At 47.0% G+C, this 13,389-nt stretch overlaps 1 protein-coding gene across 2 annotated transcripts in view; it reads right to left on the bottom strand.

The window, feature by feature from the left end:
- Positions 1–2,337: 2,337 nt before the first annotated feature.
- Positions 2,338–13,389, bottom strand: part of KDM2B (lysine demethylase 2B) — a gene marked incomplete at both ends in the record, with an annotated part of 116,944 nt that continues 105,892 nt past the window's right edge. The window contains 8 exons of one of the 2 annotated variants that reach the window (XM_082007833.1): positions 2,338–2,519; positions 3,008–3,226; positions 3,925–4,086; positions 4,559–4,722; positions 6,196–6,890; positions 8,511–8,549; positions 9,522–9,782; positions 10,318–10,404. In XM_082007833.1, the coding sequence (XP_081863959.1) occupies positions 2,338–2,519; positions 3,008–3,226; positions 3,925–4,086; positions 4,559–4,722; positions 6,196–6,890; positions 8,511–8,549; positions 9,522–9,782; positions 10,318–10,404 (1,809 nt within the window). The remainder of the gene's footprint in view (positions 2,520–3,007; positions 3,227–3,924; positions 4,087–4,558; positions 4,723–6,195; positions 6,891–8,510; positions 8,550–9,521; positions 9,783–10,317; positions 10,405–13,389) is intronic. The other variant, XM_082007834.1, reaches the window with a different exon arrangement.

The raw sequence follows: 13,389 nt of genomic DNA, 5'->3' as shown, positions 1-13,389 counted from the left end.
AGGAATAAAGTATTTTTTTAAAAAGGGGTATAGTAAACCATACTATTGCAGTCCTTAATCCACTCATGCCTATTGTAACTATTAACCTTACCTGTGATGATTGTATGCCACGTGCCGACAACCTGATGTTACTGTGAATACTAATCAGGGTCACAAACCTACTTGCTGCTACCATGTGGAATGTATGGCATTACCAGCTGCCAGCCCAGAGGGTCACAGTAAGGGGAAGGAAACACAGGATTTGTTTAAAACCTCATGCTCACAGGCTCCTACACAAGGCCAAGCCCTGTTCTCCGCCTTCCCTGGGCTGCTGGATGAGTGGTGTTGCCATCAGCCCTGGGCCCAGTGGCAGGGGTGAGGGGCTTCTTGGAGCAAGAGTTTTAATGGCCCCTGTAGGAGATGCAGGGCCAGCACTATCCTGGGGAAGGTGGCTCTCATTCCCAGGACAGGCAGCCTGCAGCCAGGACAGTGCCCACTGTAAAAAAAAACCAAACCAAAACAAAAAACACACACCCCCAAAAAAAACCCCAAAAAACAGAGAGGAGGGTGAGGAAGGACCTAGTCCAGCCTGGAGGGTTCACCCTGAGCAAGGTTGATAAAGGAAGCTACAGTTTCTCCTTTCAACTTCCCACATGCCAGTGAAGTGACAGGGACATGTTTTGCCCAGGCTGTCATACCCAAGGCCTCTTACTGCTGTCACACCTCCTCTTGTCTTTTATGTGAAAAATTAAGCTGGCTTTAGAAAGAGAAAGTAGCTCCTCCTCAAAATAAAATACACAGCTTAGAGATAGTGCTGGTTATTTTTCAGAAGGGAGCAAACCTCTCAATGGCTTTATTTTTTAGAAGTAACTTTTTAATGGTACTTAATTCCTGCAGTATGCTAATGAAGAAAAACATACCCTGTATGTTATTTCCATGCTGATCATTAACCGCACAACTTAATAAAGATTTGTGATGGGCGTTCTCAGCCTCTGCCTCTTCTCTTACCCACCTGTGGGTGACAGCTCAAGCTTTAACATTCTTCCCAAGCTGTTAGCATTCCTCTAGACCCAGGGCAGCTGGAGGGAGGCATATACGTGTGTTTTATTCCTTCCTCAGTAAAAAAATGTCTTGGACTATGCCAACATGGAGGCACAGGACAAAGACGGAGCGCTGTGAGAGTACCACTCGTGGCCTGACAGGAGGAGGTTCAGACACCACGATCTGCCCAGCCCTCAGAACCCAGGAGTAACAGAAACCCACGGAGCCAGTGCCTGTTTTTGTACAATTGTTTATACAAATTCAACAAAGGTAAAACTGCATCAGGAAGGTCTACGAAAACAACACCGTACAACAATGGCACTTATGAATGCAGAATTTTACAATCAGGAAATAACCATGTTAGAAACCTTAAATGAGAACTCAACTCACACTTCAAAGAAAGAGAGACTACGTTTGACCATTTATTCTACGGCTGGACTCACTGTATAAATTAATTTTATATTGAGTACAAGAGCTCATGCTACAGAGTGAAACCCTCCTATGTGCAAAAGCTGAAATTGGAATTTTTTTTTAAAATTTTGAGAAAAAGGTGATTTCTATACAGATAAAACTTGGCAAAGTGTTTTACTTCAACTATAATTTACACCTTATTTCCACAACATGCTTATGTCACTTCTGAAGTATACAAAGCAGGATATAAACTTCCATTAAAACATGCTTTAAGTTGAAAGTATTAACCTACTTTTCCTGACCTGGGCACGTTTGTAGATAGATACTGTCTACGAAGTATAGGTTAAGTTCTCGCCTACCATAAGTAAAGATAAAAATTGGCAATCAAAACCGAAACACTGGTAATGCATTCAAACATTGCATAAATAATTTTTAAACAATTTTTGTACAAAAATAGTTCTGCATAATGTAAGATGTAACAAAACAAAACGTGTTAAGAAGGCAGAAATGCAGTGCGTGGTCCACTTTCATGACACCAATTTTTTTTTCTTGTTTTAAGAAATGAAAAGCAGAAATCAAATTTACACTACCAAGCACATGCTGTGGTACTTTAAATAACAGTATTTCTTGGAGATCAGTCGTCTTCCGGGTGTGAACAATTATCACCAATAACAGTCGCCTTATGAATTTGCATAAGAGCCAGTGCAGGACATCCCAGGTAGACTGAATTAGTGGCACAAGTTGAAGTTCTTAACACGGGTAGTTTCGTCGTGGTCTCTCCTCCACGAGAGTTGTAAAATCCAATCGCAGTATTTTTCCAATATTCCAAGTCCCCAGTTGAAAATAAAATCCCTACGTGTTCTTAGTCCCTTCCCCCCCGCCCCAGTATTTACACATGTCCTTTAACTAACTCAGTTTTTGCAGAAGTTTTTCCTCCACCTGCCCAAACTGAACACTTACTGACATTTCCGCTATGAACTGCTCGCAGCCTTCCTTTGTCACCTGCTTGCAGTACCTCAGGTCGATCTGGCAGATGTTCCCACAGCGTTTGAAGTAAGACAGGCACTGGTCAGTAACCTTATTGCAGTCTGCCAGGGAAGAGAAAACCCCAAAACAAAAAACAGACAAAAATAAAGGGGGAGAAATTTAACAGCACGCCTGGGCCTGTTCTCCAGCACGAGGATGGTTCATCTGGCCGCAGTACGTCCCGCCTGCCCCTCCCGTGCTGTGCCCAGCCAGCCCCGTCGCTGTGCTCCCATCCCTGCGACTCCCTCGTGTGACTGCCGAGATGAAGCGAGGCACAGGCCGGATGCGCGGAGCAGCAGCCTTGGAAAATCCCCTGGGGAGGATGAGCCAGGTGGGGTGCACAGGGTGCTGCCGGCGGCCGGAGGGCCTGGGGGATGGCTGGGCAGCCGCGGGGTCCTTTGCGGGGGCCGCACAGCCAGCCACTTACAAGGAGTCCCAGGGGAGTTAGGCCAGGGCAGGGGAAGGGCTGGGTAAAACCACTTCCACGAGTGAGCATTTTGCCAAGGGGCAATTCCCATCCGCCCCCCTCCCCTGCACTTGTGTTGCTCACCTGATAAATTAATTTCTGTTAATGAATCCCGCGTGGTGGTTCCAACTGCAGTCAGCAGGTTAATAGACTGATCCGTCACATGATTACAGTAACTAAGATTGAGTTTGGAAAGCAGAGGCATGTGCCTTATGATCAGCCGCAAAGAAGCATCTGTAATATCCAGGCCAGCCAAACGCAGCTCAACTATGTTCCGTAGTTTACTCCGGTTGTCGATCTGACCTGGAAAGTGGAAGCAGCAGGTGACTCCCAAAAGTCTTGCCCTGCGCTGCAAACATCTGCAGATCTATATGAAATGCACTGAGACACACAACACTGCCGCCCTAAGTCAACTTCAGACGCTTTTGCCTGTCTGGAGCTTTGGAGGGGACATCAGCAGGAACACTTGTCTATTTTTGGAACAGGCACGTGGACAAAGCCACCTCCTGATTTCAAAACAAAAGGGATGGAAGTAACTGCAGGGGCCCAGTGGAATTACAAGTCTGGAATAAGCAGTAGGCTGTGCAGTGCATGCCAGAAAGCAGATCTGATTTGCTCAAAATTTCACCTGAGCTGATATCCGGGCGAATGTGGCATGACCCACAGAACTGCTCCTTCCCTGAACTGGAAGAAAGTGTTTCCATACTCTCTAAAGTACACCCGTTGCAGCCTGAAGAGAAGAAAGTCAGACAGAAAACCAACCAGCACAGTGGCTCAGACGACTGTTCAGCAGCCAGAGAACACTACTCGTTACCCAGTGGCTTCCAGCGAGGAGGTGTTCGCAGTAGCGACTCGCAACACCTCGCGCGTCAGCAAAAGCCCAGAACCCCGCCGGTACTAGCAGCGGGGGCTTCTGCCCGTTTCCTCCAAGGGGGACTAGCAGCAGAACATGCCACAGAACCGTGGGGACAAGTCTCCCGCGTGCTCCTCCCGCCTGTTACCTGGCCGGTTGTCTGTGGGCGGTGACAAGAGGTCTCTCATTTGTGCGTCTTTCAGGCCTTCTGCCCACTGCATGTCCAGAGTTCGGAGTAAAGGACAACTGGAACTACAAAGTGCCGACACTGCTATCCACGAGCACCCTGATAACAGCAGGTCTCGAAGACCTGCAGATAGAGAAGAAGTTAGAGCACATGGCCTACACAGAGGGACCTACGCAGTGATCTCTGCTACCATCCACGGGCTGAGTGAAGCCCAGTTCCACTCTGACGAACAATCCAGGGCAAGCAGGGACCTCATAAGCCTCCCCTTGCCCTGCTCTCCATCTCTCCCACCATCTGGAACTTAGTACTGTGAGTGAGGGCAGACCCCCATCACGCCCTCCGCTAATCGCGTTGGCACAGGCACTTACTGCAACAACCCCACCCACTGATGAAGACCTGCTTCAAATCAGTTGACCTACCACGTCAAGTTGTCACAACAACACTAATTTTGGGCCCATTTTAACCCACCGATGCTTCATTCCTACATATCTAACTCCTCTCCTAGGCTACCCGGATCCCTGCAGACGTTCCTCAGAGATTGCAGTTTGTATCCCAAATGGTTTGCTAAATTCGGTGGTCAAAACCCATCACTTACCTGGCAGTCTGTTGATAAGCCAACTCAGCTGCTTTTTAGATATATTTGTCCAGCTAAGATCGAGGGTTACAGGCTGTCTCCTAATAATGCCACTAAGCATAAGTGGAGTGATGGATTTACAATGGTTTAAATCTATTTTGGTCCATAATCTTTTGTCACAGCACCTACCCAAAAAGAAAAAAGCCAACAGCACTTAATTTGGCACTTGTTTTGATTTCTGCAAGACTTTAAAAGGTGTCATTACACAGTAGGGAAAAGTACAGCTTTTTCCTGAAAATAGCAAAAATAAGGCTGAGCGATGTTAAGATAAGCACACCACCACACAATGTCATGTAGGTTGGAAGTTTCTCCATCAAACGTATCATGCAATAAAGCATGGAATTATTTCCACAGAATTACAAGCGTCTGCAACTTCAGATGCTGTTTTAAGTCATCACAGCACTTACCAAAATCCATTTTCTAGCCTGAAGACAAGCCATACCTTCTTGCTTACCTTCTGAATATAAAGACTGGATTTAAATATTACTGTCCTGATTCCTCCTGTGCTTTCCTTACCTAAAACCAGTGAATTCTGTAAAACAGATCCCCCCTCTCCTGTACTCTCTGTGTGTGTTATTCCTCTCTACATGGCTTACGTGTCTTTATGCTCTCTTTATGGTTTTCTAAGGGCAACAAGCAAGAAGTCCTAACAGGTGTGCAAGATTCTGCATTTTCTCATTTTTTCCATTAGAAAATACCGCACTTAAGCAGAAAAGGCATTTATCAGCTTTCTGTGACACAAAGAAGCCCATGGAAGAGGCACGCCACGCACGTTGTCTTGCACAGAATTATCAACCCCTCAACCTTTCTGTCATTCACCCAGTTTGTTACTAGACTGGGCTAGAAAGGAGCCTCTGTTGCAACTTGCCCATCTGTGTGCACGCTGCAGCTGAACCCGAGACGACAGCCAACAGAGGCTTTACTGCAAATTCACTGGAACACATAAATCTGTCACTAATGCTTCCTGCTGCCGTACAGTCACCGACTGTCTCAATGTTCACACCCCGGTACCCTGAGCACCAAACAGACACATTGTGTGTAAACAGGATAATGAGGAATTCCTCCACCTGCTTTGCCGGTACAGAACACAGCAAACGGGATCGCTCTCCACGTACCCTCTACAGGGAAACAATCGGCACCGACCTTCTGAGGAGAACATCGAGGGCACTGGGAGATCTTCACTCTATCTCAATAGATATTTAATAGCTGAACTGAACAAACAACTGCATTAGCAGTCAGCAAGTCCTGGGGGCAGAATGACACCAAGACTTAGCATGACCTAGACAGGCTGTTCCAGCAGGCAAGAACATTGTGGTGTCTCACTAGAGAACAGGCTGCTCTGGGGCGTTACAGCCCCGGCAGGCTGACGCCGATGCTGACACACACACACAATTCCCATCACAAACGCTGGGAACTGCTGTTTCTGAGAAAGCACCAGACGACATGATAAGTCTCCAGGCGCTGCTGGTCACCCCTCTCCTTGGGCTGAACAGAGCTGCACACCTCCTCTAAGAGACACGAGTGCCTCCGTCTCCCACTTCCCTTTCGAGTCCATCCTGCTACACCTTAGACCTAGCTCGGTCTCCCACCCTCCTTACCATCTGTTCCAGGTCTTGCAAACTCTCATACAGATGCACAAGTCTCTATGACTGAGGTAGCTAAAGACAGCCATCCAGACTTCCCTCTGCATCACGTGGGCTGCCCCGTCATCCAGGGGGAGCGAGTCCGGAGGGGGGCTGATGGGAGGTGGCCGGATAACGTGCCGTTCCATCTGAATGCATTTGGGAGGAGAGAGCGAAGGCGGTGGCCGGGTTATTCCCCGTGGTGTGCTTCGCAGGCTGGGGATGAGCTGGTGCCTCAGCTCCCGGGGAGTCCCGTTTAACCCTTTGCTGAACCTATGGAGTCTCTCACTGTTGTTCAAAGCACGCTTAGGTTCCTCATTCTCGCTCTCAGGTTCAGATTTGATGGGTTGGTGATTCTCATTGGCAAGGCTGTTCTCGGTTTTTTGGATCTCCTGGTTCAGCTCCTTGCTGAGCTCCTTGCTCAGTTCCTTATTGGGAAGCCGCCTTTTCCGCCTCATCTTGAACTTCTTCTTGTCCCTGGGCTCAGCGCCCTCCGTGCTGGGACCTGCAGTGGGCGAGCTGGACCGTGACTGGTCACTATCCTTGGACCTGGGAGGTGCTTCTGGCAGGTCATCCTCTGGCTCCTGCTTGAGGCGCCGCAGGGGTTTGATCATGGCAGTTCGGTCATCTGGAGCCTTCCACGATCGTCGCTGAAAAGGAAGAGACAAGGGCTGACTATTTGAGCAAGAACGTACTCAGCAATACTTCACATTCGGATGCTCCACACAGGCAGCCCTGCCGGGGGGGTCGGGCTGCCTGCCAGCACTGGGCCCCACCCATCCAAGCACAAGGGTACATTCACCGGCCAAAGGTATCAAGTTCAAGTGCCATCACACGGATGAGGAGTCCTGCTATTGGCTCTCCGGACTCCAGGAGAGTGATAAATGCATTTATTCACCATGCATAATCCTGCAGATTTAAGGGCCTTACTCATTACACAGTGGACAATTCACATACAGCAGATTAGCAGCATAGACACTGTCACTATAGACAGCTTTTTGCCCAGCAGGCCAGGAGAAACCAGGCTTGAGACCATTCCCTGGGTAAAGCACCCGCTGTAAACACCAGCCAACACGCATTCATGCCCGCTGGCCAAAAGGTCAATTCCCGACACTTCCTGAATTGCAACTGCCGACTCGCACTGTGGCTGCGCCGTTGTGGCCATTATTGCTGGATACTCACAGCCTTGTTTAATTGTGTTTTAGCTGCTCCTTTACATCCTGCTTAATTCTGCTTGTCTTCTCGAGCTTCCCCCACCTCCGGTGCATGCAGAACAGGGAATCTGACAGGTTTGACATGCTGCTAGCCTGACGAGACCTCACACTGACACTATCTCCAACGCAATGCAGGCTGACAGGGGTTAGCTGGCACCTCCTTCCCTGCCCCAGTCACTGTTCATAACAGCAAACTGCACTTCACTTGCTCGCATTAATCAAATCTCTCTTTGATGCACACCAGATAGAAGCGTAAGAGACGTACAAACGAAGACCAGGGAAGACTTCAAGTCTAATCTGATCACTACAAACAAGAAAGAAGCCACCAACTGTTAAAATGAAATAGCTCTAATAAGAAGAGATCTGGACTGGCAAGAAAAGGTGAACTGCTGTGAACACACTTGCTATATCAGAAGGTCTACGCTTTCGCAATAAACTAATTGAATCGAGTCAGTGGAGGTGCTCCTATGCTTCAGACTGCGGCGCACAGCAGAGAAAGCTGATTGCCCTGTCTTTAAATTAACTTATTATAAAGGGAGAGGTCACAATAAGTTAATGACAGGTTAGAATAAAAAAATTACAACATCAGACTACTGTCAACTTGCAGCATCCTTCACCCAGGGTACTGACGAGCGCTTAGTGTAAAGCTGTCGGACTCCTGTTATCGTGCCGGACTGAGCGAGGTAATCGGTGCTTGTGCGCCAGGTCACCCCTGGCTCCCTGGGGTGTCAGCGAGGTCCTCCAGGGATGTGCAGACTGCTGAGGGGCTGCGTGGCAAAGGCAAGCCACACAGCGGTATAGAAGCAGAATTTTATTCCTTGGGTCATCAAAAGCTCTATTTTAGTATGGGACACCAGAACAGAAAATATAAAACCAGACAGTGCAGCTGAACTACCCTGGAGTGTAAAGGTTTGCACAAGAGAGAGATTCTATAATTTCAAGATGTCAATGGGATAATAAAAATGCCTGCAGTGACACAAGGACATGACTGATAGAGAAACTGGCTCACTATTCAGCTCACATGAGGCAAGGGGATTAAAAGGGATTGAGAACACATCTATTAAAACAGCAAAATACCTTCTTCCTGAAGAGTTTCTCTTCTTTTCCAAGTTTTAGCTATTGGAAGAAAGAAAAGGAAAAACCCCAAAACACGACATTTGTTGTGCTGTCTGATGAAGGCTTGGTGATCCACGGTGCCTTCCTCATGCAATGGGGGCCTTTCACGGAGCAATTCAAGCCATCCATAAACACTGCAGTGAGTCCAGAGGGATGGGACAAGGAAGGCATGGCCAGAAAGCAGATACGCATAAACTGGTACTGGGAATTTTGTGCTTTTGTTCCACCAAAGCAACCCCAATCCCTACATTTACCGTACTGTACTGTTCCTGCTGTCAAGTCTCGCGGGGCAGAGACACTGACTGACACTCCTCGTGAGCTACACATGCGATACAAAACCAGCCACTGATTCTGATTTTAAAGCCGTCAGCCATTTACTCATGAGACACATTAAATCTAGGTCCTCATTTCTGCCTCTGCAAACCAGCATTTCTGTATATCCACATGAGAATTCGGAGTGTCCCTGCCTGGCCCAAGAGCTCCGACTGTTACATTCAGGGAAAAGCTGTCTACATTGCTGTTGCGAGCAGCTCCTTCTCTCTGCAGGCTACAGAAGGTGTCATTTCTAAAGGTCCTCTGAAGGATTAAGAGTATGGTACATCCCTGAATCAGCCACAAAACAAGCTGCCATGCGCCACCAAGTGGGTAAAGATGAAAAGGTTTCCATTAAAAATTGATTTTCATCTTGTTCCTACTCCAAGCGTCTTGTAAGGACTTTTCAGTTTAAGTGGGTTTTCCAGTATTTTCAATAAAACAACAGCCATAGCCCAGTGTTTTCGGCCTCTGAGCGTCAACCCAAGCGTCACTGTTCAAACTACTGTCCTGTCAGACTAGCAGTTTTCAGAAACATTGCAGTTTCTTTTGTAACAATCTGGGATTTCAAGATGAGTTATAAGCCAGAAGGCAAGAGACATCAGCCCCACCGGCCCACGCGCATCTGTGTAAGCACATGAAAAGAGTGTTTTGTCATACCCGCTTTCTCATAGTGGATTCCTGGGGTTTCTCAAATTTCCTTTTCCTCCACAGATGCACTTCGTCTGACTTTCTCCTCAGTATTGAGTCAACTTGAGTCTTTTTGGAATGTTCCTCCGATTTCCGCCTGGGAGTTTCTTCACAATCCCCTTTCCGTTTCGCAGCGTCTGTTACTTCCTTGTTGTCCCTGTTCATTTTCTGTTCCTTCAGCAATGAGCCTGGGAGATTTGATGCGTATTTGAATCCTGGTCCGCGCTTTTGCTTGTACGCCAAAGAGACACAAAACACAAACAAACTTTATATCTTATGCCTTCCTCAGGTCTTTATCCAAGTTGCCTCCAACACTGGTGGGTTGATCGCTTTGTAACAGACAAAACGATTAGCGAGGAGATAGACTAAAGTAGCTTCAACCTTCATAAAGTTATTTTTGTAATTACACACTTGCAAGTGTCTGTCTCCGTTTGCAAAGAAATAACGTTTCACTAATTCAAACAGACACTTCACGTTTTACATAATTGCTTCTGGATTTTGGTTATTTTAAAAAAGTATTTTCATCTTAGAAATTAACATGCAGCAGTGCACAGAACTAACCTAAATATTCCCCAGGTTCTGGGTGAAGTGTTGGTATATGGAACAAGAACACAAAAATTACTAGCGAATGCAAAGCCATCAGCTTATTTCCTTCAACTCAGCTGAATTAAGCACACAATCGAAAGCTAGATTGTACCTACAAGCCAGAGGGAATGCTTGAGATTTTGTATCTTATTCCAACACCACTTATTCCCATTAAACTCACTTTTCCAGTTTTCCCTGCATGGTTGCACTTTGGACACTCCCAGCAGTTCGGCAGCTCATCGTTCACCACACCATCCGATTCCTTCACCTGGGGAAAGAGAGGCACAATTCAATTGGCAATCGTGCTGCAAAAAGCTGCAAGAGCCTACAGGTAGATCACTCGAGTCATTTAGTAGAGCTCGGCTTTCTCTGACTGCTGCCCTCCCAATGGCTGCTGAAAAAGAACCCGCATCACTGCAGGTGCTCACCATCCTGCTGGTGCTGAGCAAGCCCTCGGTTCCGCAGGATTAGACATCACCAGAAGGGAACAGGGGAGGAAAGTATGCTGGCCAAACTGGTATTTGACACAGGGTTCAGGTCTGGACTTTTTATGAAGGTCAATGACAATCCCAACTAACACAGGGCACATTCTGCTCTTGCAAAAAGCCAAAACAACAAAAAACACCCCAACAACCCCAAAACTCCCTAAACCCAGGACTGTAATCACACCATCTCCAAATGTCCTCCCACAATACTTGTTTGCAAAGCTCCAGTCCCATCCCGTCTGCCCCCCGGAGTGAGGCACAGTCTGATCTTTTAATAGGAAGGGATTTTTCCCATACACACATTCTCACATACATTAATACTGTTTGGCATTTTTAGAAGCAAAGCACCCTGCACCGTAATCAAGTGTTCCTTAGAATATTTTTCTTTATGATCAGAACTAGCAGTCCCATGCCTCCAGCCCTCAAGCCCCTGTGCCAATAAAAATGATGGTTGCCAAGTCAGCTGGAGAACAGGCACTTTTATCCAGAAGACTGGACACATGAAGGCATTTTTAAGGTTTCTCACACCCACAGTTACCCAGCTAGTGTAAGGAAGAGAAAGGCTTACTACTTCACTACCTCTAAGAGACACTGGCATTTTGCTTTCTGAAAGAGAAGACACGCACCCAGTGTTGTTACACTGCAATAAAAGCACAGTCCTGCCTTATGCAATTGAAAAGCTGCTGGTTTCTCAATGTCCATATAGGAGCCCACATCACTTTCCAAAGAGGAGACAGGTGTTCCTGAGAAGGCATTTCTGTGAATGAAACTGAGGACGAACAGTAGAGCTAAGGTAAAAACAAAAACAACCTCCACACACACGCTCACTGATGGCAGATTCACATTTAAGGGCTTAGTTATATATTCAGACGTAAGCCTTGGGGATTAAAAAAAAGAACATTAATTTATTACTATTATAGACAACAAAAACATGCTACTGTCAAGACAAATAGCTAGGCATTGGCATCAGCAGCACAGTAGCAGGAGACTGCTGCTGAAACAGGCAGGGGCAAAGACCTGCAGATTTTTCATGTTTCTGAAACATTTCCTCCTCCTCTCCTCCCAGCTCAGCGAAAATGCACTAGCTGTGCAGGATCAAGCCCCACTTTTAGGGGAACTGCTTCCTCAAGTCCCCGAGCCAGACAGCAGCCATTCTAGTTTCACCATCTATCAAGAGTGATGACATGTCAGCCTCTCAGCCAGTCTTCTGGAGTTAATAAATGAGTAAATGAAGTGGGCAGAATTTAAATACTGGTTTTATCACAACTGTGTGCCTTTGAACCTTCTTTCCCATGGTAGGTGTAAGATACTCCAGGAGTTGTTGTATACATCTCTGCCTCAGGGGAACAATTCCTGGCCCAAGCCCAAGTTGGGAACAAGTTATTTCCCGCACTGAATACAGAACAAATGCTACTGAAGGGAAAGCATTACAGCTCTGTCCCTTCTGTGAAGTTTAAGGAACTGAACAGATGTGAGGAACTGTAAGCAAACTAATTAGGCACACACAAACCTGCCACTGAATCTGTCCCAAGCCTTTCAGGCTGGGTGGGAGCCAGTTCCAAGTGTTTGCTACAAACAGCAGGTGGGTGTCTGAGACACAGCGTGAGGCATCTTCAGAAATGTACCTGCAGCACGAGGTCAGCGATTCAGAAAGTCTAAACATGGGGCTACGCTACTGTGAAGTCTTGTTGAGGAATATGGAGACCCCAGGATGCTGATCTGACATCGCTGAGAGTGCCACGAATTCTAGCAGTGCCAAGACCGAAACAAGATAGGCAGCGACACACACCTGGGCTGAAGCCATGGACAGCAGTGCAGCTGTGCTGGAAAATGTCTTTGTATTTCTGCTGTTCTGACAAGGCACCAAAATATTCACCTTTTCCATCACTATATCCACCTGAGATGAAAAGGAAGAGGCTCCTACCGGGGAAAACAAACCCCTTCTCCTTAAGGAAACAGCATCAGATACTGCACTCACTCACATGCTAACCAGCACTACTAGCTATTTGAGATGTAAAAAGAAATACTCATCAGTTATCTGTTCAATTCAAACGCTCTGTAACAACAAAAGGCAACATTCCTCCAGAAATCTCACTAGCTCCTCTGGAAGCAATGCTGTGCTTGCAAAAGGCTTGCCAAGATCATTTTCGTAAGAAACTTTTCAGCAAAATGAGCATTTATGTTGGTATTGTGTATTTTCAAGGAAACAAGCATGTCAGAAACCTCCCATGACACTTCTCAATATATGGAACGTCCTGGCTGTCCTTAGTGCGGTTCCAACGCAAGCAGCCAATGTGCTCTGGTACCCAGGGCTCCCCCAGCAAGAGGGACTCACAGAAGCCCCTCAAGGCTGAGGGTGTGTCAGAGCACAGATGCACCTGAGCTACCCTTAATCTCCCCAAAGATGTCATCTTCTGACACCATCCTTCTCATGGAAAAAACCCACCACAAACATGAACGGCCAAACTGGGAAGCTGGAAGAGGATGGACTTCAAACCAGAACAACCTGCCCTGGAGTACAAATTAGCCACTGCATGTGCCAAGCTACTCCACGAGCTTTGGAGATGCATCTTGGAGGGAATTCACTCCACATGGGAATAAGCCAGGAAAGGACACTCCTCCCTTCACTGATCCAGTTTATCCCAGTCTCCCCCAAAAGTACATGCGCCAGACACTTGATTGTTGACGACCAGCAGTTCACAAGTACTACTGCCTGTTTACCAAGTAGGACAGGAGGGGACTTTCTCTTGGTGGGCAGACGAAGCAGC

The sequence above is a fragment of the Phaethon aethereus genome (assembly GCF_964289735.1).
Source record: "Phaethon aethereus genome assembly, chromosome: 17".
In the NCBI taxonomy this organism is placed as follows: domain Eukaryota; kingdom Metazoa; phylum Chordata; class Aves; order Phaethontiformes; family Phaethontidae; genus Phaethon; species Phaethon aethereus.
This window is presented reverse-complemented; position numbering and strand designations above follow the sequence as displayed.